The 24,209-nt window shown below is 33.2% G+C and overlaps 1 protein-coding gene across 3 annotated transcripts in view; it reads left to right on the top strand.

Moving 5' to 3' along the window:
- Nucleotides 1-24,209, top strand: part of VGLL3 (vestigial like family member 3) — a 71,634-nt gene that overhangs the window by 8,660 nt on the left and 38,765 nt on the right. The window contains exons 2-3 of one of the 3 annotated variants that reach the window (XM_031958844.1): nucleotides 3,588-3,705; nucleotides 14,903-15,418. In XM_031958844.1, coding sequence (XP_031814704.1) covers nucleotides 3,588-3,705; nucleotides 14,903-15,418 — 634 coding nt within the window. Of the gene's footprint in view, nucleotides 1-3,407; nucleotides 3,706-14,902; nucleotides 15,419-24,209 lie in introns of all 3 variants that reach the window. The other 2 variants (XM_031958842.1, XM_031958841.1) reach the window with 2 other exon arrangements.

Raw genomic sequence — 24,209 nt, 5'->3', positions numbered from 1 at the left:
ATCTCTTTTACATCTTACTTCTATTACCCCAAGCTGAGACTCATTTTCCTTAACTCAACTGAATTGAACTAAAAGACCTTTAAGATCCCCTTCAGCTCTAAATCTGTGACTCTACGATCTCTAGGGAAAGCTTTCTTTGGGAATTGTTGAAATGTTGAAAATAAATAGAAACAAGATATATGCCACAAAAATTAAACAAGAAATTGGACTGGAGTTATAAAGTACAGAACTCAAGAAATAGTTGAGGATCATGATGATTTGGAAAGAAAGTGTAATACATATGAGTACATGAGAGTATGAGCTAACCAATGCAATTTCAGTAAGGAACATTTTAAAAGAAATTTAAATACTTATTTTATTTTTTCCAATTACATGCAAAGATAGCTTTCAACATTGATTCCTGTAAGACCTTGAGTTCCAATTTTTTTTTCCTCCCTCTCTCCCCAACACAGCAAGCAGTCCTATTTAGACCATACATATACATACACTCCAAATATATTTCCATACTAGTCATGCTGTAAAAGAAAAATAAGAACAAAAGGGAATAATCATGAAGAAAAACAAGTAAACACACCAAAAGGTGAATGAATAAAAATGCCACTATCTGTACTCAGCCTCCATAATTCTCTCTCTGGATGCAAATAGCATTTTCTATCCCAAGTCTATTGGAAGTGTCTTGCCTCAGTGTAATGCTGAGAAGAACTAAGTCTATCATAGTTCATTATCACATAATTTTGCTGGACCTGTGTAAAGTGTTCTCCTGGTTCTGCTCACTTAAGTAGGCATCAGTTCATGTAAGTCTTTCCAGGTCTTTCTGAAATCAACCTGCTCTTCATATAGACTCAGTAATGACACTACTGAATGAAAGGGTATGTACAGTTTTAAGTCCTTTGGGCATAGTTCCAAATTGTTCTCCAGAATGTCTATATCAGTTCACAATCCTAGTAATGAATATTTAAGAGGAATAATCAATATCAAGGCCTACCAGTTAACTTTGATTTTGATTTCTATACTTTAAGACAAAATTGAAGTCCAAGTTGGATGGAGGTATTACATCACATGAGTAGATGATAATATATTCTCTATAGCTGTTTAAGTTCTTTTCTTTATATGAATTGATTTGTTGCAAAGGACCCAAATTTATTTCATCAGATATCACTCTTATCAGTTCAGCCATCATGTTTTTCCTATTGTTCTTGGACAGTGATTTCTTTTTTTTTTTTGTTTGCTTTGGAGCTTTGGCAAGCTTTAGATGCTGTTCTTTGTTGGAGATGGGTGTGCTGGAGCCAGTTTAGGGGCACCAATTATTAACTTTTCTGTGTTAACGTTTACAGTTCTGAAATGGTAAATTCCAAGTTAGGTCTTGTTTTTTTAATTGTTTAGTTGATTGTCTAGATTTGAGAAAATAATAGGAAAAATGTTAATAATACAGATTAAACTTCACAGTGAATTCCGTGTGTGTGTGTGTGTGTGTGTATGTATTCTCCAACTTCCTCATAAAAGCTGGTTGTTAAATATTTATGAGTATTTATCTTGTTGGGAAAGTTAGTTAAGATGTTGAATTTATGTCATAGAAAAGAAATAGGCAAAGATCTTCACTAGCAAAGAAGGAAAAAAAGAAATTTGTTTTATAATTTAAAGAAATATTTAAATATTGGAGTTATATTGGAGTTTTTATAGACAGAATAAAGGTGTGACATTATAAAGTAACATATAACATTAAAAAATGCAACAGATCATAGCTTAAATTATCAGGAAAATGATTTATAGAAATTGTAAAGAGCAAAAATGTATTTGGATTCAGATATAGGTTCTTTTTTATTTCATATATTGAAAATCTTATATCATGTAGACAGATTTCTTTAATGCCTCTATCTTTTTTGAGGTACCTTATAGTTAAATTGAAAAAAAATTGCATATAGAAAAATATTGCACTAGAAAAAATGTATTTTTAGTCATTTTTGTCATTATTATTGCCTATACAAGTTTTATGTCAATAGAGTCTAACAGTTTAATTTTTTTTTAAGAATAAAAAAATTAAAAAGAATCTGTAAAAATAATCAAGTCAAGATTGGATGTAGGTCCCCTGATTAAAAACCAGTTTTTTTTTTCTGTAGTTCTGTAAGAATTCAAATGAAACATGAGTAAATATTCCTCATTTTCCATCTATGCAAAAGTGAAAATATATTCATATTATTATTGCAACAGTTTGTAGACTAGCAACAAGGATTAAATTTAATGATAAGTCTTTGAGATAGATGTGTAACCCATACTGCTACAAAGTTTGAATATAAAGCATTATCTTTATTTACAAATCCTTAGAAACTCATATGTAAAGACTTTAGGAATGATATCTAGTAAGAATAATAAACTCTTCAATAAAGAGTGTAATTGAATGAAGAAAATTTGATTAAAAGATTTTAAGATTCTGTTGTTCATAACTACTAGAATCTTAGACTTCAAGTTTATATATTTCAGCAATATTTATATGTATATATATGCATATGTATGCATAGGTGTATTTTTATATATGATATATATATATATATATATACATATTTTTACTGAGAAAATATGCTGATTTTTTACAATATTTGTTTTGTAATAAAGATAACAGTATCAATAGTACCACTTCAATTAATCATGAATCATTTAGAAATCATAATTTTCCTTAGACATGAAAATTTTAAGGCATTTTAAATGATCCAAACTTTTCTACCCCTTTTTCAATTACTCCCCCACCCCAGTTCTATGGCTAGTGAGCATTATTTTCATTTATCCTTAAGCGGTAGTTTTTTTTTTTTTTCTTATAACAATGGTAACTGGACTATCTGAAAAATATGTTCCTTATAAAATGGATCTTCACACATATTCATTCTGACATTTTAATTTGATTTTAAAGAAAGGAGTCCAAAGCATCTGCCAAATCCTTTTATAAGATGTTAGATTCCTTATGTTTTAACAAAACATTCCTTCTCTTCTCCCTTCCATACCAACACCCCTGTGTTCTGTAGCTCATAATTAGAATATTGCATTATACCATCTTTAAAACATACAGCAAAAGGAGGAGTGGTAAGATAGGTTGACTTTGAAATGAACAAGGAAAAACATATTCTCTTATTCTTGTGATATCGTGATGTGGTGTATGTGTGTGTGGGTATGTGTGTAGAATGATCATTTAATCCTAATAAATTTTGGCATTTAAAAGTGAATTGATTGTTTTTTGCGGAGTTTCACATAACAAGGATTAAATTTTAAAAACTTTAGTGGGGAGGATAAGCAAGGAGTAGGGAAAAAGAACAACATTCCATGCTATGAAGCTACTTTTATTTATTTTTTTTAAGTAATCTAGTTAATGATCTTTTACAAACTGCCTTTGATACTGTGTTTTGTTTATTCCATACCAGAAGAAGTTAGCGGTATACAGCAAGATGCAGGAGTCTCTGGAAATGACCCTTCCCAGCAAACAAGAGGAGGAGGAGGAGGAGGAGGATGAGGAGGAGGAGGAGGAGGAGGAGGAGGAGAAAGACCAGCCTGCCGAGATGGAGTACCTTAACTCTCGATGTGTCCTTTTCACTTATTTCCAGGGAGACATTGGTTCAGTAGTGGATGAACACTTCTCAAGAGCTTTGGGTCAACCCAGCAGCTTCCATACAGAATCTGCCATTTCAAAAAGCAAGATGGGGCTAACCCCCCTATGGAGAGGTAAGAATTTAAAAATCATATGCTCTCCAGCTCACTGTATTTGTTTCACAACGACTCTGACTAGGATCCAGCTGGAGACGTGCCTCTGGAGGACAAATATTCACTTGCTTTTTAATTTTTAAGGACAGCAAGGAATTTCTTTCAGACAAACAGCTGGATCAGTTTTGTCACATGTGGAATGCAGGGTTGGAAGGGATGCAGTCACACCCCTTAAATTCTTTATGGAAAGTAATGATGCAACTGGTATGAGTTTATAGTGGCAGGAGAGAGCTGCAAAGCACCATTCCTGAAGCCTCTATGGCTCTATTTGGATCTCTTAATAATAGGCTTGCCTAAAGCAGCTTTTAAGAAATTAGCTATTGCTCATTCCACAAAGTGTTACTAAGATTTGAGTCTGGACTTCAGAGGGTAGACACTGAAAAATTTTTTGTTTTCTTGAAATAGCTTTCTCTCTCTTATGTCTGCTTCATCTACTTGTGAATTGAGGGTTCTGGCATTTATTTTGAACTTGATTTAAGATCCCATACAGGGATTTCTTGAGTACTAACTTAGCAAAAATTTGTATGTGGTAAGAAATCTTATTCATGATGTAACCAAAGTGTTAAACCATTGAAGGGAAGACAAGTTATCAAGTTGAGCCCTTTTACAGCAGTCCAAAGATATGTCTGGAATGTTTGTTTCCCTCTTTATAAAACTGAATATGGGATACCAGAACAAATCAGGACTTGTTGATTTATTAATGCAAAAAAGAGAGAGGAAAATCTAGTTAGCATAGTACAAGATGATATAAGATAAAAAAATATGAAATACTTTGTGTTTGTATATTAATTATGTAAAAATGGGGCTTTGACTGATATTCAGAAATGCAGATGCTTATACTTTATGAAGTATACTAATATAGATTTTAAAAATTGGATATTGAGAGTGGGATGGATAATTTTTTTTTAACAACTAATATAATGCTATCTGTGGCTCCTTCAGCCTCAGTGGCCCTGTCTACATCTCTTGCAGATACTCACTTCACTTTTATTCTCTCTCTTAATACTTAGAATAATGGCATGACTATTGCAGGCACTTAACTATCTGTTGGATATTTGGCCAAACTAAAGCCAATAACCCTAATACTATGTAGTATAAAATCAGATTCAAAGTGATTGTTAAGTTAGAGATATCAACAACTGTCATGAGCAAGTAAGAAGTGGAAGAAGGGAAAGGAAATGTAAAAAGAAAGTAAGGCAAGGGAAGACAGATTGTAACATTTAAAGAATATATTTGACTCACCAAGTTATGGAAATCAGAATTAATCTAATGTAGCTCCCTTGTTTAATGGATAAGGGATATCTAAAACTCAGAAGGTTAAAGTGGTTTGCTCAAGATTAAGCAGTAATTAGTACAATAATGGGAACTGAGTCCCAAGTCTTCTGAGATCCAGTGCTTTGAAACAGCATTCTATTTTTGTCATTAAATTAAAGATTAAAACATGAATGTTTAATATATAAATAAAAACAGAAGACCGTATATGCAATTACTAACTTCTGTTACTGAAACTTTCTTAAAACTGTATATTCAATTTAAAAATAGCAGTGACTTAGCCAGTCTATTTGTCTGTATCACTTTCTGTACTTCCTTTGGGTCTCTTCTGGGCATTTAAAAAATGTTTCAATTATGCACTTTTTCCTTTTCTTTTTAAAAAATCACTGTCAATACCTATCAACTCTTCCTCCCTTCAAAGAGAATCCACCTCTTATAATAATTAAGTATAGTTCAGCAAAACAAATCAATGTGGCCAAGTCTGAAAAATGCATGGTTTCATTGTGTATTTCTAGTACATCAAATGTCTGCTAAGAGGAATTTGTGATTTTTTTTTCCATGATAAGATGCTGCATGGGAAAAAGGACACTAAAAGATCATAGGGTGAGATTTAGTCAATAACAAAGTGAACATGAGTCAGCCTACAGTCTTCTTAAAAAAGCAAATATCCTGCTGGGGTGTGTGAATAAGAGTGTAATGTGGAAGAAAAAAACCTATCATAAATCAATTCTTTCATTTTATTTAAAAAGGAGTCTGTGCAAAATACTGTATTAAGGCATATATTTTCCATCTTAAGAGAAATATAGAAAATTTATATAGAGTTTTCAGAAAAGCCCAAAGATAAGTACGGTACTGTAAAATAAAACCTTGGAGATAGAAATCATTTTGTGTGATGAACTGGTTAATGGTCAATTTAATATTATTCATCAATCCCACTGACATTTTTTCATAGCCTGCAGTCCCTAGAATCCAATATTATATCTCTTGCTAAGCTCACTCATTTAGCCATTTAGTTATGAGACCTTGTGTTATTATGTACCAACACTCACAGACACACCCACAACCACACACACAGAGAGTCCCATTGATGAACCAGAAAGGTCAAACTGATAATCACCCCTGATATAAGGAACCTCTTTAGGAAACTTCTGCCCTCTTCCCTTAAATGGTAGAACACTTGCCAAAAACTTACTCCTTAGCTAAAGTTTGTCTTTACTTTTTTTTATTTTTATTATAGCTTTTTATTTACAACATATATGCATGGGTAATTTCTCATCATTGACAACTGTAAAACATTTTGTTCCAATTTTCCCCTCCTTCCCCTCTTCCTCCACAGATTGCAGGTAAACCAATACATGTTAAATATATTAAAGTATATGTTAAATACAATATATGTATATATATCCATCCAGTTATTTTGCTGCACAAGAAGAATTGGACTTTGATAATGTACAATTAACTTGTGAAGGAAATCAATGAAGAAAATCAAAAATGTAGGGGGACAAAAACAGAGGGATTAGAAATGCTAACTCATTTTGCAGAGTTCTTTTGCTGAGTGTAGCTGGTTCTATTCATTATTGAACAAATGGAACTGATTTGGTTCATCTCATTGTTGAAGAGAGCCATGTCCATCAGAACTGATCATTGTATAGAAGTATATAATGATCTCCTGGTCCTGCTCATTTCACTCAGTATTAGTTCATGTAAGTCTCTCCAGGCCTTTCTGAAATCATCCTGCTGGTCATTTCTTACAGAACAATAATATTCTATGACATTCATGTACCATAATTTATTCAGCCATTCTCCAATTGATGGGCATCCACTCAGTTTCCAGTTTCTGGCCACTACAAAGAGGGCTGCCACAAACATTTTTGCACATATAGTAGGTCCCTTTCCCTTCTTTAATATCTCTTTGGGATATAAGCTCAGTAGTAACACTGCTGGATCAAAGGATATGCACAGTTTGATAACTTTTTGAGCACAGTTCCAAATCACTCTCCAGAATGGCTGGATATATTCACAATTCCACCAACGATGCGTCAGTGTCACAGTTTTCCCACATCTCCTCAAACATTCAGCATTATCTTTTCCTGTCTTCCTAACCAATCTGAGAGGTATGTAGTGGTATCTCAGAGTTGTCTTAATTTGCATTTCTCTGATTAATAATGACTTGGAGCATCTTTTCATGTGGCTAGAAATAGTTTCAATTTCTTCATCAGAAAATTGTATGTTAATATTCTTTGACCATTTATCAATTGGAGAATGGCTTGATTTCTTATAAATTAGAGTCAATTCTCTATATTTTGGAGATGAGGCCTATATCAGAACCTTTGACTGTAAAAATGTTTTCCCAGTTTATTGCTTCCCTTCTAATCTTGTCTGCATTAATTTTCTTTGTACAAAAGCTTTTCAATTTGACATAAACAAAATTTTCTATTTTGTAATCAATAATGATCTCTAGTTCTTCTTTGGTAACAAATTCCTCCCTCCTCCACAGGTCTGAGAGTTAAACTATCCTATGTTCTTCTAATTTATTTATAATCTCATTCTTTATGCCTAGATCATGAACCTATTTTGACTTTATGGGTCAAGTGTGGGTCAATGCCTAGTTTCTGCCATACTGATTTCCAATTTTCCCAGCAGTTTTTGTCAAACAGTAAATTCTTATCCTAAAAGCTGGGGTCTTTGGGTTTGTAAAATACTAGATTATTAAAATTATTGACTATTTTGTCCTGTGAACCTAACCTATTCCACTGATCAGCCATTCTATTTCTTAGCCAATACCAAGTGGTTTTAGTAACTGCTGCTTTATAATATAGTTTTAGATCTGGTAGAGCTAGGCCACCTTCCTTTGATTTTTTTTTTTTTTTCATTAGTTCCCTTGAAAGTCTTGACCTTTTATTCTTCCAGATGAACTTTGTTGTTATTTTTCCTAGGTCACAAAAGTAGTTTTTTTGGGAGTCTGATTGGTATCGCACTAAATAGATTAGTTTAGGTCATATAGTCATCTTTATTATATTCGCTCACCTTATTCAAGAGCACATAATATTTTTTCAGTTGGTTAGATATGACTATTTGTGTGGAAAGTGTTTTGTAGTTTTGCTAGTTTCTGATTTTCCCTTGGCAGATAGATTCCAAATAGTTTATACAAATCGAAAGTTATTTTAAATGGAATTTCTCATTGTAACTCTAACTGTTGGATTTTGTTAGTGATATATAAGAATGCTGATGACTTACGTGGGTTTATTTTGTATCCTGCAACTTTGCTAAAGTTGTGGATTATTTTTCTTTAGCAGAATATGTGGATTTCTCTAAGTATACCATCATATCATCTTCAGAAAGTGATAATTTGGTTTCCTCATTACCTACTCTAATTCCTTTAATCTCTTTCTCAACTCTTATTGCCGAAGCTAATATTTGTAATACAATATTGAATAGTAATGGTGTTAGTAGGCAAGATCTTATCCTTATTGGGATATGATCTTATCCTGATCTTATTGGGAATGGTTCCAGTTTATCCCCATTATATATGATGCTTAATGATGGTTTTAAAAAGATGCTACTGATTATTTTAAGGAAAAGTCCATTTATTCTTCTACTCTCAAGTGTTATTAGGAATGGATGTTGGATTTTATCAAATACTTTTTCTGCATCTATTGAAGTGATCATATGTTTTTTGTTAAATTTGATTATTGATATAATCAATTATGCTAATAGTTTTCTTAATATTGAATCAGCCCTGCATTCCTGGTATAAATCCTACTTGGTCATAGTGTTTTATCCTGGGGATGATTTTCTGTAATCTTTTTGCTAATATTTTATTTAACATTTGTGCATCAATATTCATTAGGGAGATTGGTCTATAATTTTCTTTCTCTGTTTTCAGAGATCTCAGTGCTGTAGGCAACTTTCTAAGACAACTGGAATATTTGTTATGTGGCTTTTCTCATGCACACAATTCCCTCCCTCTTCACCTTTGCTGATTAGAATCTCAAATTTCCTTCAAAGTTGATCCACCCCAGTTCCATGGCTGGTGTTTTATCTTTGATTTTGCTTTCTTATGGATAGAAGAGGACTGCCCTTGATTAAAAAGAATGTGTTATGGCCTACCTCTGATATAGTAGCTCTATGACATTAGCAAGCTACCAACCCCCAAGCAACTAAGATTCTTAAGTTATAAATAAATTGCTAGTCTACATGAGTAGACTACTCTAAAATTTTTCTACTCTACTCTAAAAATTCCTTAGATACATGAAAGTATAATATGGACTCCAACAAAAATTCTTTATCTATATACAATTCTATGCTTCCTCCCTAGTTGAAAGTAAATATTTCCTTACTTTCCTTTTACTTTTTTTTGTCTTCCTTATCTCTATGACTAGTTCTGCCACTTATACAGCTTATACATAGACATTGAATGAAATTGAATTAGACACAATATTAATGTCTATCTTGCACATAATAGACATTTAATATTTATGAAACGATTGATTACATTTCATTACTTGGGACAATTCAAAGTCTCTTTCAAAGCATTTTATTCCCTTCTACTCAGTGGTGTTTATTTGAGACCTTTTTTTTTTTGCAAATAAATGGGTATTTTACATTCCAATAAAGAAGGAAGAAAAGAAAGTTGCTGTGATTCAGCAGGATGCTGAAAAAGTGTTATAACTTGTTGAATATATAAGAAAAGTAACTAATACCCTGAATACCTTTATATTTTGAGGGAGGAGGAGATGATCCCTCCAAAAAAAGATTTACCTAGGAACACCTGAATACAGGTGAGGAATTCCAGGAAGGCTAGGATACAGATAATTTCATCTCTAGTACAGAAAATAATTTTTGCTGAAGACCAACCATTGTTGGTGGTTTTTCTTGGTTCCAAGAGATCTTGCAGCTTTGTCCTTGGCCTCTGCTTCTGCTTTCTTCAGCCTCCAGCCAGCTCCGACTCGTGGCTTCTCAATCTCTGGCGAGTAGTCTTTTCTTCCAGAGTGTTCTGTCTCAGAGCCCTGTTGATGTTCTGGAGAAATTCCTCCTTTCCTCCTAGAGCTTCCTTCATTTATGTAATCTCCCAAAGGTTAACTCCGCCTTTTGGAGGGAGAGGGATTCTGGGTTATCTCCCAGAGTGCTCTCTGGTCCTAAGGAAGGTGTAAATTCAGCTCTCATACTAGCCCTGAACTCTCTTGTGAACTCTATTAAGTACTTAGATACTTGAGCTCTCTAAAGGTGTGAACACAAGCATTGTTCAATCAGTTCCACTTAGTATCTTGTTTCAAGTTCTGGCCCAAAATAATTCTTTCTAAGATTAAATTAACTCCAATGTCTTTAACACTTTGTAAAGAAATGTCTTAACACTTTAGTAAAGATTCCAACAAACCATGAAATAATTGGTTTAAATTCGGTCTTGGCAACTTATTGTTGGTGTTAGGAAGAACTTGAATGAAAGGTTTCAGTATAGTAAAACTGTCCTCAAACAGCATATTTAAAATGTAGATGTTAAATTTATACAAGATTCTTTGACAAATAGGACTAAAGAGATAACTTTGTTCAACTCAACAGATTTGGTATTGTTCAACTTAACAGATTTGGTATTGAAGGGAAACAAACTCAAAACTCATTAGAACATGGAGCATGTTTTGTAATCTCAAGAAGAAATATTCCTTATGAATGGCAGTTTTCCAATGACATTTGATAACACTGCATTTAATGAATAAGTAGAATTAGTGCCTAGAATTTCCTAGGAGGAGGAGATATGGTTGAATTTCTTCTAAGAAACTGCCCAGTTATCAATGATCCCAAACTATTTATTACAGCAAAAACTTTTAAAAAATCCTCACAAATATCTTCATATTGATAAGATGTCACTTTAATTCATGGAATGTTATGATCTTAGAACTAGAATTGCAAATATCAACATATTCCTAGTGAATATGCACAAATAGCATACTGCATATTAGCATAGATGGCTTGGATATAAGTAGTGACCCTTCCCTTTCCCCCTTCCCCAAAAGGACATTATTAAGAATATGAAATGAGGGTTGTGGGGGTATCATATCATGTATCCAACATAGGCACAATGGACTATAAAATGCTATTCATAGTTCCCATAAAACTGAAAGAACTTGAGGAAGGCCTCCAGGATATTAGGCATGTCCTTTGTAATGGATAATTAGAAGTACTTAGATAAGAATCACCAAGGCTGGGAAATAAGGGACTTGTTGAAATTTGCTTCAGCCAAAGCAAGCCTCTATGCTATGAGAATATAGACCCATCAAAGTTTTGTAGCAAATGGAGAATATTTCTGAGATTCTTAAGAATCATATTTATAATAGGAACTTTGGGAGTGACTTTTCAGAATCTCTTCTATACTTTGTCACAGATTTCTTAACTAATATTGACAATATCCTGGATTACTAACCTGGAATAGAGAAAGTCTGAAGTACTGATAAGATTATAATATTCCCTGAGGAGACCTGGGAAGGGCCCTGAAGGGGATCAGCACAGCTTTAAGGTATCATCCCTGTGGAGGTCTTGAGACTTTACTGATTTCAATCACAATGGCCAGGTTATGATGTCAAACCCCTAAGGTTAAAATTTTCCTATAAATCTGTGCATGGCCTAGTTATCTTTGCTGAATTTCTTTTAGGTTAGCCCCCAAAGGCTTCTTTTCACCCCTTCCCCCATACCTCATGGTGTTTTTCTCCTTGTAGCTAACTTTTTTAGAGTGCTAATAATTTTTTCCTGCCAGTTAATGTCATGCTCCCACCTCAGGGATTATTCCCTTTCTCCTGGTTAATTGTGAGTTCCATTAGGGAACTTGACTTTTCCCTTGTTAATTGTTAAAAACCCCTTTCCTTGCTAACTATATCCTCTCCCAAATCTATTTCATATTTACCACTCCTGGTATCTGTTTTACCTTTTCAGTGGGAATTTTATGTTTTTAGAGCTGTTTCTCCTGGTAAAAAAACTGCTTTTTAAAATTGTCATTGCAACCCATAATAAATTTGACTTTTTTTTTTTTTGAGTACACATTAAGGTTTAAACTAAGAAGTTCCTCAACAATTAAGCACCCCAACTGTTAATTCCATATCTGCTGCTTCTTGTATCTTAGATGGATTTTTGTAACAAATATGACCCAAAGTAGACCTAGTTATTATCCCTTTTTATGATCTTTTAGTACAAACCTCTCATTTTAAAGATTAGAAAACTGTGAAAGCTCTAGAAGCTCCATAGTTTCATAAAGAACCAAAAATGGGTTTTTTGTCCAAAAGCAAACCAAACAAAAAATGACATTCAAAATAGGATTATAGTATTTTAAAGAGTTCTAAATATTTGAATAACATTAAGGCCCAAAGCCTTTGTGCAGTATACTTATTAGCATGTTTTGAAATGCCATCTCTAAAATGAAAAGTAATTTTGTACAGAAATAACTTATATTGTATGCCCTTTTGGGGTAAATTTCCAAACAACAAATGTGTCTGTGATTAAGAACATATAAGCAAAATTCATATAATAAAAAATATTTACACACATATGAAATAAGTATACTGATTTCCAGGCAAGAAACAAAGTATTCCATGTGTTTCTTTGTATCACTGTAATTTATATACTTTCTTAAGCAAACAGAATGGTTTCTGAAGCATGGACTTTTCTTAAATCGATTTGTTTTCCAAGAATTGTTTTTTTTTTTTGGTTATAAAATACATCAACATTTTTTGAAAAAAAGATTGCATATATTCCTGCAACTTTACATTAAACTCAAGAGACATACTGGCTTTAAATTACTTCAAATTTCAGGTTTTGTTCTATCTTCACAAAATGATTTAAAAAAATAGATTTCTGTTCTTAATGTAATGTAATAATGTAATCAAATTGTAAGATCTAAAATATAAAGAGAATAATGAAATTTTAGGTTAGCACACATTCTCTGCCTACTCTTCAAATTCTGTCCATGTTAAATCTTATACCTAAAAGTCTAGGTTTTTAGAAACCACAAAATAACGTATGTTGTCTGTGTTTTTGACTTAATATTAAGTTTTGTCAGCATATATAAAATAAATATATGTATGTGAGGATTTAGGTATATATTTATAATGTGCGTGTGCCTACATACACATTAGTTGCATATACATACGTGCATGTATACATACATGTGTTGCATATGTGTATAAACACATGTGATATAAAACCTTAAGGGTTTGACATCATAACTTGGCTTTCTGATTGGATATAGTAGGATGGAGTTTCCTAAGATTTCGTAAAGCTGAGCTAACATCCTTCTGTACCCATCAGGGAGTATTATAATCTTAGCAGTACTCCAGGCTTTCTCTACCAACCCTACCTAGTTACCCAGGACCTTATCAACCTGTATATGTAATATGCACTTCTAGGAACATATCAGAGTTTAAGGTTAAATAGTTCATAACTCAGAAATACTAAATTTGTGCTTTAGAATCTCAAATCTATGAATACTTAGCAATTCCTATAAAGCCCTTAGTGGCCCTAGATTTCATTTTGAAAAACACTAGACAAAAACGAAGATGCATCAACCCTAACCCTAACCCTAAATAGATAGAGGTTCAGTCTATACATAGAACTCTATACATAGAAACAATCTGTAAATGGCATTTAGAAAGAAGCTTCATCAGCAAGTATGTATTAAATGCCTATTGTATATAGGGAAACAAAATCTGGCTAAAAATTATCCTTGCTTTCAAGCAACTTACAGTAAACAACTATGTACAAATAATAAAGGATAAATATCCTGGATAAATTGAAGATAATAAATAAAATGTACTAGCACAAAGGGAATCATGTAATTAGAACAACTTTCATCCTTCTATATCTACTTTGCAATCCTGACTTCCTTCTAAAACTCAGCTCAAATCCTAACTTTCCAATAATTCAAGTCAACAACAATCTACTATATCTTATTGTTTAAAAATGGGTATAATTGATCAATTTTATAGTTTCTTTCAACCTACCATTTTAAATTTAGAGGTAAAATTTAACTTTAAAATTGGGAAATAATGATATAGTGGATAGAAATGATGTAGTGGAATCAGAAATATTGGGGCTCAAGTCCTTCCTCTGAAACATACTGGCTCTGTAAACTCTTTCATTTAATCTCTTAATGCCCTTAGTCAATACTGTTAAAATTAGTGTTTCTCAAACTATACTCTCAAGGAACTATGGATCACTCCAAATTATTTTTCTTCTTTTTCTTTTTTAATGAACCTTATGTTTGTTAATATTCATTAAAGTAATCATTTTAGAGAATTTTTCTACAAGGGTTCTTTCAAAGTGTAAGTATTCCACTAATTACAGACAAAATTGAGAACCACTATTCTAAAGCTTCGAAGTTCCTGATTTTTACTTGGAGAGATAGTTCCTTTCTGGAAGCTTCATGCATATAACTATGTACAGGACCAGTTTAAAGAAAACTATTTAGCTGTTTGAATAAATTGTGTGTGTGTGTGTGTGTGTGTGTGTGTGTATGTGAAACTATTCAAGGCATAGGATTATGACCTAGATGCATAGTTCACCTCATGGCAGCAAAGCATATCTAAGAGGATACAAATAATGTTTCAAGTGCAGGACTTGTACACTTCATTATAGAAAATGGTAGCAAAAGTCACAAGTCCAGGGAAGAAAAACAATGCAAATTGAAGTAGCTGTGGAGCCACAAGATGTATTTAATGTTAATCCGTTTTTGAGTGCAAAGAGGAATACATAACAATATCTACTTGTAATATAATATTGGATGAAAATTAAAAAATAATGAATCAATGAAATTAAAGAATATTTAAAAAATATTGGTGAACAAATAAAGATAGATCTGTTCAAGAACTGAAACTTATGTAAACTTTTCCCCTCTGCTCTCAAGACAGCTCAACTCTTTCAAGCCAGAGGAGTAGTTTCCCAGCTTCATTTTGGACCAGCTCTTACCAGCCTCCACCTCGGCCCTGTTTAAGTGGAGTTCACCCAGACTTCTCGGTCACTGCACCAGGCACCTTTGCAGCATCTGATCCTGGTCCCTGGCCAGGACACAATTTGCATCAGACTGTTCCTCCTCCACCCCCTCCCGTGTCAGAGTCTTGGCACTATCCACTGACATCTCAGGTGAGCCCATCATACACACACATGCATGATGTGTACATGCATCACCATCATCCCCATCCGCACATGCACCACCGCCACCATCACCACCCTTCTGCCAGCTCCCACTTGGATCCGCGCTATGGCTCTTTGCTGATGCCTTCAGTCCATACAGCCAGGATTCCTGCTCCCCAGTGTGACATTACAAAGACAGATCCTACTACTGTTACCACTGCTACCTCAGCATGGGCTGGAGCCTTTCATGGAACAGTGGACATTGTGCCAAGTTTTGGATTTGATTCAGGTAAGACAGTTTTCTTTATTCTTGCCAGGAAGTATATAAAGGAGGAGGAGGGAGAACAAATTAAAAGAATATTGTGAAGTATTTCTTTCTTACTGTATATTCCATATATGTGTATTAACTTATGCTAGTTTCTTTTTAAATATCTACCACCCCCTATAAGAATTCTTATATTCCTTGGGCCATTTGTATTGTGAGCAACTTATGGCCATATGATTTTTAAAAAAGATATTATGTTTGCTGCCATTACTTTATACAAATAATCTGATCCTCGATCTTTAGTGCTGTCCTAGAATTTCTAGATGACATTTCTATAACATATGAAAACTTTTCTTTCTTCATGTGATTCTGTTCCTGGTGTTTTCTATAATTGCACAAATTATTCAGAGATGATAATAGAGTATGTTGAACATTCAGCTATTGTTAAATTCCAGTGACTCTCCTTTTCTTGTGAGTTCTGTATTCATTTCAGCATGTGCAGACCTTTTTCATTATATGTAATCACAATATTTCTGTAACAATGTCTACTATTCTAAAAAAAGATAGAAAATACATTTGAGAAGGAGTGAAATTGTTTTCTAATGTCTTTCTTTCCATCATTCCTTTTTTTATCTTTTCTCCTACTTCTCTTTCCCTTCTACTTTCTAACACCAGACCTAGAAGAATGTTTATTGAATCATTTCAGTCATGTCTGACTCTTGGAGTTTTCTTGGCAAATGTACTGGAGTGATTTGCCAAGAGAAGGAATTCTCTAGGTCATTTTTACAGATGAGGAACTGAGGAAAACAAAGTTAAGTGACTTGCTCAGGATCACATAGCTAGTTAAGTGTCTGAGGCCAAACTTGAACACAGGGAGATAAATCTTCATGATTGCAGGCCTGGTACTATACCACCTGGAAGGATACAATGTACTTTGTAACCAACACTTAGAAAAAAATAAAGGGTCCAAACACTTCTTCACGTAATGTTAGTTTTTAATTTTGTGCACTTTGAATCATAGCTCACAGGGGCTGAAAAGATGCATATATCAAGTAGTAGATCATCCTTTGGGTATGATTTCTAGATTTTCGTAAAGTTTTGTTTTTATAAGTCAACAGTAAGGAAACATTTATTAAATGTCTACAATATTCTAGGCAATATTAAGTATTGAGAATTCAAAAAAAGGACAAAAATAGCCCCTTCTCTAGGATATCACATTCTAATAGAGAAGATAATATACAAGTACCTATGTATATACAAGATTAAAAAATACACACACACACACACACACACACACACACAAACACACACAGATTGAAAAAGAGAGAGAGAGAGAGAGAGAAAAGACTTTGAACAGAAAATGAGATTTTGGCTAAGACTTGAAAAATAAGCTAGGAGGTATAAGTAAGATGGGAAAACATTCTAGGCATGAAGGACAGCTAATGATAACCTATGGAGCCAGGAAATGGAGTGCAGATAATAGCAAAGAGGTCAATGGTATCACTTCATACTAGAGGGAAAGATTAAAATACCAGCAAATTGAAAAGTAGGTAGGGGTTAGGTTGTGAAGAGTTTTAAAGTGAAATTGTATTTTGTATTTAATACCAGCTATAATAGTTTCTGCTGCATTAGAAATTCATTTTCAGAATCTAAAACTTTCCATTTTTGAAACTATTTCATTCTTTTCTTATTTTTTTCTGTAATTTGGATAGGTAGTTCATTATAAACCTATCACTGGTTCTCCAATCACATATTCCTTGACAAGTTGTTTTCATTATTACAAATGCATTAGCTAATTTTGTTACTCTAGTCTAATGTATTACAGACTAATACGACAGTTTGTACAGATTTCAGTTTCCTATTGACTATAGGATTTTCACTGAGCTGTTCCAAGACAAATATGACTGCAAAGGATTGTCTCTATTGAGAAGGGTAGAATTGGAAGGAGGATTAAGATGGCTTGTATAAGTTTGTGAAGTAGCTGCTAGTCTTATTGATCCCTATGATCAGAAACATAAAGACCAGATCTGACTGAATTCTCTAGATTGTATTTGCCACCATCACAAACATCCCTTAACAATTTGCTGAGGTGTGCTTTGGGCTCTTTGGCTTACATCAAAGAAGAAAATCTCTCAATAAATTTCTCTTTTAGATGAAACTAATAGTAAAATTAGGCATGAATAATTTTTTCTCCTCCTTTCCCCCCGCTCTATGATACAAGGAAAAAAAATCTAACATGCATTTTTTTTCTTCTTTCTTTCCTTCCTTCCTTCCTTCTAAAGAAAGAAGGAAAAAACATTTCTTATTTTTCTGTCTTTCTATTTTTTCATAAGACAGAGCACCATACCATAGTTCAAAAAGTTAAAGGATCCTTGTTCAAATCCCACCTTTGACACTAATGACCTTTGTGTGAAATGTTACTTCATCCTCCTTAGACCTTAGACTTTTGTTTTTTCAGTTGTAAAACGAGAAGGTTAGATTAGATATTCTCTCAAGTCCCTTCCAGCTCCAAATTTTAATTTCTGTCATTTCTATCTCTGGATTTTTCTTTCTGCTTAATATTTATTATGCCTTGTCACTATATTAAAAAAAAAATCAATATTGGCCTGATTACTTGATCTATGTTTGAGATATCAGATTTGTTTTAAAAACTGGAGAGGATTTCTCTATGATTTTATGGGAAGATGTGAAATTCATCTTCCAATGATCATAGAAGTAGTTTTTACTTTACATGAAACCAGCACTGGGCAACAAAATTGTATGTTGAATTGTACATATAGGAATGGCATGTGTGTGTGTGTGTGTATGTGTGTATATATGAGAATGAATGATATATATACATATACATACATGTATACACAATTATGTATTTTTATGTCTACATTTTATATATATATATATAAACCAATGCTTTACATATTTTGAGGGTAAGGGAAGTAAAAGATAGGAAAGGCACCTTGATGTATACTTAGAAAATAAGATTTTCCTCAACACTTTCATATATCATCAGGTAATTCTTGATATTAGCTGTCTATAATTCCAGAAAGGGGCACAGATGAAGACCTAATTAGGGATGGGGAAGAGTTCCCAAAGGCACTTAAAATGGAAGACACTGATACACATTTAAGACAAGCTTTGGTACAAATGAAAAATCTAAAAGCCAGTTTAGAAAAGATCAAAGAAGTACAGGACAGGGAGTGATAAAGACTGGGGTAATGCAAAAAAGAGACTTTTCTGAACTTCACAAGATGATATATTTGGAACTGGGAAGGGAAGTTTGTGAGAATCTAGTCCAGTCTTTTCTAAGCAGATAGGGTAGGTGGTCTGCCTAAAATCAAATAGATAGTTTATATAAGAGCCTGGATTTGGATGCAACTATTTATCCTCCAAACATAAATATCTTTTCCATTGTACCAAGTTGCTTCTTAATTTAGTATAATTAAATTTTTTCTGAGTATGATGTAATATGTATTATGAAAAAAATATATCTTCCAGTTTCTGAATAAAAATATTCAATAAACCTAACCTGCACTCAACCTTAAGGAGATTTGAATAGACAGTTTTCTTCAGTGAAATGGTATGATATTCTTACTTACTTTTATTGCCATTCCATTACCTAGTGTAAACCATGTGGTGGCTTGTGAAGGTCGCGTATTTTAAAATCAGCCAGAGTCAGGAATTCAGGTTAGGGGAAAATCATCTATCTTTATTCTCAGTGAAGAAGGATCGGAGGTGGAAGAGAATCGGTGATAGCAATGTGTGCAGCTGAGTCAAGAAGCTAGCTAGACCAGCAGCCACAAGACCAGCAGCTAGGAGTATCGAACCCAGGCCCAATCTCTCCCAGCTTCTCTTCCTGTCTCTCTCTCTGCCTCCACCCACCAAAATCGTCATTTCCTATACAACACATCAGGACTTGCAGGGAGAGTGGTCAGGGACCATTCTTTATCCAATCATGTATATTAATAGAGTATAGCCCAATTACTATTTAGCCTCACGTACTTGGGACCTCAGTGCATCAACTCAAACCTCAGCCCATTACAGTGGCTCATATCCAAGCCACTTTTAATGAACTTTTCAAGTAATTTTTAAAGATTTTTAATCATTTCTAACTTCTAAAATGCATTTATTTTACATCTTCTCTTTCTTCTACTACTTTTAATTATAAACCAAGAGCAAAGGCAGTCATGTTTTATTATGTGATTCGTTTTCTTTGTAAACACAAGCTGTTCATTGCTCAATATTCCATTTTCATCTAGAAAACCACAGATTTATTTTTCTTATGTTATTTTAGCAACAGTCAGGTTATTCATCTTTCTCCTCACTATTTCAGAGATACTTTCATCCTTCAGTAAAGAAGAGGATGAAAAACATTGTCTAAATGGCAAGTCGTATTTCAATGCACAGACCATTGTTTTTTAGACACTTCCTATTTAGGGCGCCCATACCAAAATAAGAGCTATATTGTCACCTACAATCAAGTTAAAGAGCTTTGAATTTAAAAGGGATAGAGATGAAATTGAATACATTTCTATTTCTGTTGATTCCTCATGAATCATATCTTCATATCATTAGCAAAAGTTTTCTAGTTGATAGCTGCATTAAAAATTCTTAGAAGTATCATTAGTGCTTGCCATGTATAGAGATGTAGACTTGGACTCAAGAAGAAATGAGTTTGAATCCTGTCTCAGACACTAGTTGAATGACCCTGTTACTCAATTAACTTATGTGACAAATTTCTTTCAACCTCAGTTGGAATAATAGTACTTAGTCACAGGGATATAATGGAGATTACTTTAAAAACCTTAAACCATTTCTGTTCTTACCCAGACAGAACTTTATTGCCTAAATAAGTTGTAGAGACCTGAATTTAAATTTTGGTTATTTTTAAATAGATTATTATTTTTATGAAATGTTTCACTTTCTGAGATATGAATTTGATAAATTCTAAAATTCATTTTCTCAAGCAATTAACTTCTTTTTTTATGAATGGGATTTTCTATATTAGAATCCTACTCTTTTTTCATGAGTCAACCAAGTACTACTTTTTCTTTTCCTTTTCCTTTTCTCCACTCCCACATGGAAGTCATACTTCTTTCCTTGAATATCTCCCACTGTTGTGACCTCTCTGAGGTGATTCATCTGAGATGAATCTACTAAACTTTTATACCACTGTCTCATTGTGCTACAGAGATAACAGTAGTTTCTTTGGATTATGCAAACAGAAACATTTTTTGACAGGATTTACCAAACTATAAAGACTTTTGGTACAAGTCCAACAAACTACTATATGTAGGTTGTAGTGTGATTATGAATTCTTTGGATATCACAACAGACAAACATCATAATCATAAAATGATGGGGGAGGGGTTTACTCACACAATCAGATTATCAGACCCTTGAAGTATTAAAGCATTATATTTATTTATATATACATGTCTCATTTTTCTTACTCAAGAGTAAACTTCTTAAGAGTATCATTTTTCATCTTGTGTTCTCAAGTGCTTATCATAATGCTTCTCATTAATAAATTCTTATTGAATTAATAGGGATGAAATGGAATTATAACTGTAAAGGGAAACTTTTTGTAGGTTAAAACAGGCTAGAAATCTACTTGGGAAACAGATAGAATCATGAATCTTCACAGTTAAGTGATCTTTATTTTTCCAGGAGTAGAATCTAGAGCAGAAATATTCAGGGAAATAGTTGATAAAATACTAAAACCTTAATACAAAAGTGGATGATGGTGATGAAAAGATGTACATGAGTTTTATAATTTATTCTTGGGATATTTATTTCTGTAGGACATGTTTTAAATATCCTCCCTAATGGAGAACTTGACACTATTGCTAAAAACTGATCCAGAAGATCACTTACTGACTGAATGTTTCAGAACTACCAAAATTGCACCAATTTTAAACTATTATTGTACTGCCTTAGTTTCTTATTTTGTATTACCACAGAGCTAAGGAAACATTCTCAATTAGTTTGTGAATTTAAATTTAAGTCTCTCTCAGAGATAGCTACTTGCTCTCAGAAATTTGATGATACATTGTTTACTGCCTACCATAAGTTATATATATCTAGAAGACTTTGATAATAATGATCAAACTGAGTTCTGCCATTAACGAGGTATTTAGAAAACTTGTCCAGAATTCATAAGGGAAACATAGAGATAATTAAGAATTGGATGGAAAAATCTAAGAAGAATATTTAAATCAGTTTTCCAGGTGAGAGATGACTAATGCAACTATATATAATGAACCTATCCAGAACTCTTACATGGATGATATTGCCTGGAATGCCTGTACATTGCTTATAGAGAATGTTGATGTTAGGAGCAAATATAATCTTAGCAAGGAAGACCAGTGAACATTAGGAAAAGTTATCAGATGATGTGGAATCTTCTTTTTTTAAAAAATATTTTATTTAGAAAAACAATAAGAAAAAAAACAAAACAAAAATAAAATGAAACAAAAGAAAACATAGTAATAAGCCCAGCAGAACATCAGAGAGGATTAAAAATATATAATAACAAATTACCTAATCAAGAAAGTATATATATATATATATATATATATATATATATATATTAGTAGAAGAAATCATATTCGAATGTCCATCTTTTCTTTACATCCTTGTAAATTGTTCTTTTGTTCTCTGTTGTGCACCCTTTTTACTTTATTCTCTCTTTCCCCCTTTCATGCCCTCACTACCTCCAAGTAGGCTATACTTAAGAAAGGATATATTTATGTATACGTAAGTATATACATACACACACACCTTTCCTAGAACTGCTGATTCTTTGCTTTAATTCTGCCTCTAACTTGACTTCCTGTTACTTAACTTCCCCCTGCTGGTGCATTCTTCCCTTGTTTTTTTCCCATAACCTTTGCTTCCCTGTCCCCCATCTATCCCTCCTTATTTATTTATAGATTTTGGAAGATGCTATACCTTTCATGTTATATATGTAATGTTCCCTATTTTTTTTTTTATTAGTATAGCTTTTTATTTACAAGATATATGTATGGGTAATTTTTCAGCATTGACCCTTGCAAAAGCTTCAGTTCCAACTTTTCCCCTCCTTCCCCCCACCTCCTCATCTAGACAGCAGGTAGACCCATACATGTTAAATATTTTAAAGTATATGTTAAATACAATATATCTACATCTCCATGAAGTTATTTTGCTGCACAAGAAAAATCGGACTAAAACATAAGGTAAAAATAACCTGAGAAGGAAATAAAAAATACAAGCAGACAAAAACAGAGGGAATGGAAATGCTATGTTGTGTTTCATACTCATTTTGCAGAGTTCTTTTGCTAGGTGCAGCTGATTCTATTCATTATTGAACAAATGGAACTGATTTGGTTCATCTCATTGTTGAAGAGAGCCATGTCCATCAGAATTGATCATCTTATAGTATTGTTATTGAAGTATATAATAATGTCCTGGTCCTGCTCATTTCACTCAGCATCAGTTCATGTAAATCTCTCCAGGCCTTTCTAAAATCACCCTGCTGGTCATTTCTTAGAGAATAATAATATTCCATAACTTTCATATACTACAACTTATTCAGCCATTCTCCAATTGATGGGCATCCATTCAAATTCCAATTTCTGGCCACTGCAAAAAGGGCTGACACAAATATTTTTGCACATACAAGTCTCTTTCCCTTTAAGATCTCTTTGGTATATAAGGCCAGTAGTAACACTGCTGGATCAAAGGGTATGCACAATTTGATAACTTTTTAAGAATAGTTCCAAATTGCTCTCCAGAATGGTTGGATGCATTCACAATTCCATTAACAATGCATCAGTGTCCCAGTTTTCCCAATCCCCTCCAATATTCATCCTTATCTTTTCCTGTCATCCTAGCCAATCTGAGAGGTGGTATCTCAGAGTTGTCTTAATTTGCATTTCTCTGATTAGTAATGATTTCGAGCATCTTTTCATATGGCTAGAAATTCTTCATCAGAAAATTGTCTGTTCATATTCTTTGACCATTTATCAATTGGAGAATGGCTTGATTTCTTATAGAGTCAATTCTCTATACATTTTGGAAATGAGGCCTTTATCAGAACCTTTGACTGTAAAAATGTTTTCCCAGTTTATTGCTTCCCTTGTAATCTTGGCTGCATTAGTTTTGTTTGTACAAAAACTTTTCCATTTGATATAATCAAAATTTTCTATTTTGTGATCAATAATGATCTCTAATTCTTCTTTGGTCACAAATTCCTTTCTCCTCCACAGTCTGAGAGGTAAACTATCCTATGTTCTTCTAATTTATTTATAATCTCATTCTTTATACCTAGATCATGAACCCATTGACCTTATCTTGGTATATGGTGTTAAGTGTGGGTCAATGCCTAGCTTCTGCCATACTAATTTCCAATTTTCCTTGCAGTTTTTGTCAAACAGTGAATTCTTATCCGAAAAGCTGGGGTTTTTGGATTTGTCAAACACTAGATTATTAAAGTTATTGACTATTTTGTCTGGTGAACCTACCTATTCCACTGATCAACTAGTCTATTTCTTAACCAAAATTCAATGGTTTTGGTGACCACTGCTTTATAATATAGTTTTAGATCTGGTACAACTAAGCCACCATCCTTTGAGTTTTTTTTTTTTTTTTTTTCCGTTAGTTCCCTTGAAAGTCTTGACCTTCCAGATAAATTTTGTTGTTATTTCTGTCTAGATCATTAAAGTAGTTTTTTGAGAGTCTGATTGGTATAGCACTAAATACATAGATTAGTTTAGATAGTATTGTCATTTTTATTATATTCACTCGACCTATCCAAGAGCACTTAATATTTTAC

The sequence above is a fragment of the Sarcophilus harrisii genome, chromosome 3 (assembly GCF_902635505.1).
Source record: "Sarcophilus harrisii chromosome 3, mSarHar1.11, whole genome shotgun sequence".
Classification (NCBI taxonomy): domain Eukaryota; kingdom Metazoa; phylum Chordata; class Mammalia; order Dasyuromorphia; family Dasyuridae; genus Sarcophilus; species Sarcophilus harrisii.
Note: the sequence above shows the minus strand (reverse complement) of the source record. Positions and strands in the feature narration are given on the sequence as shown.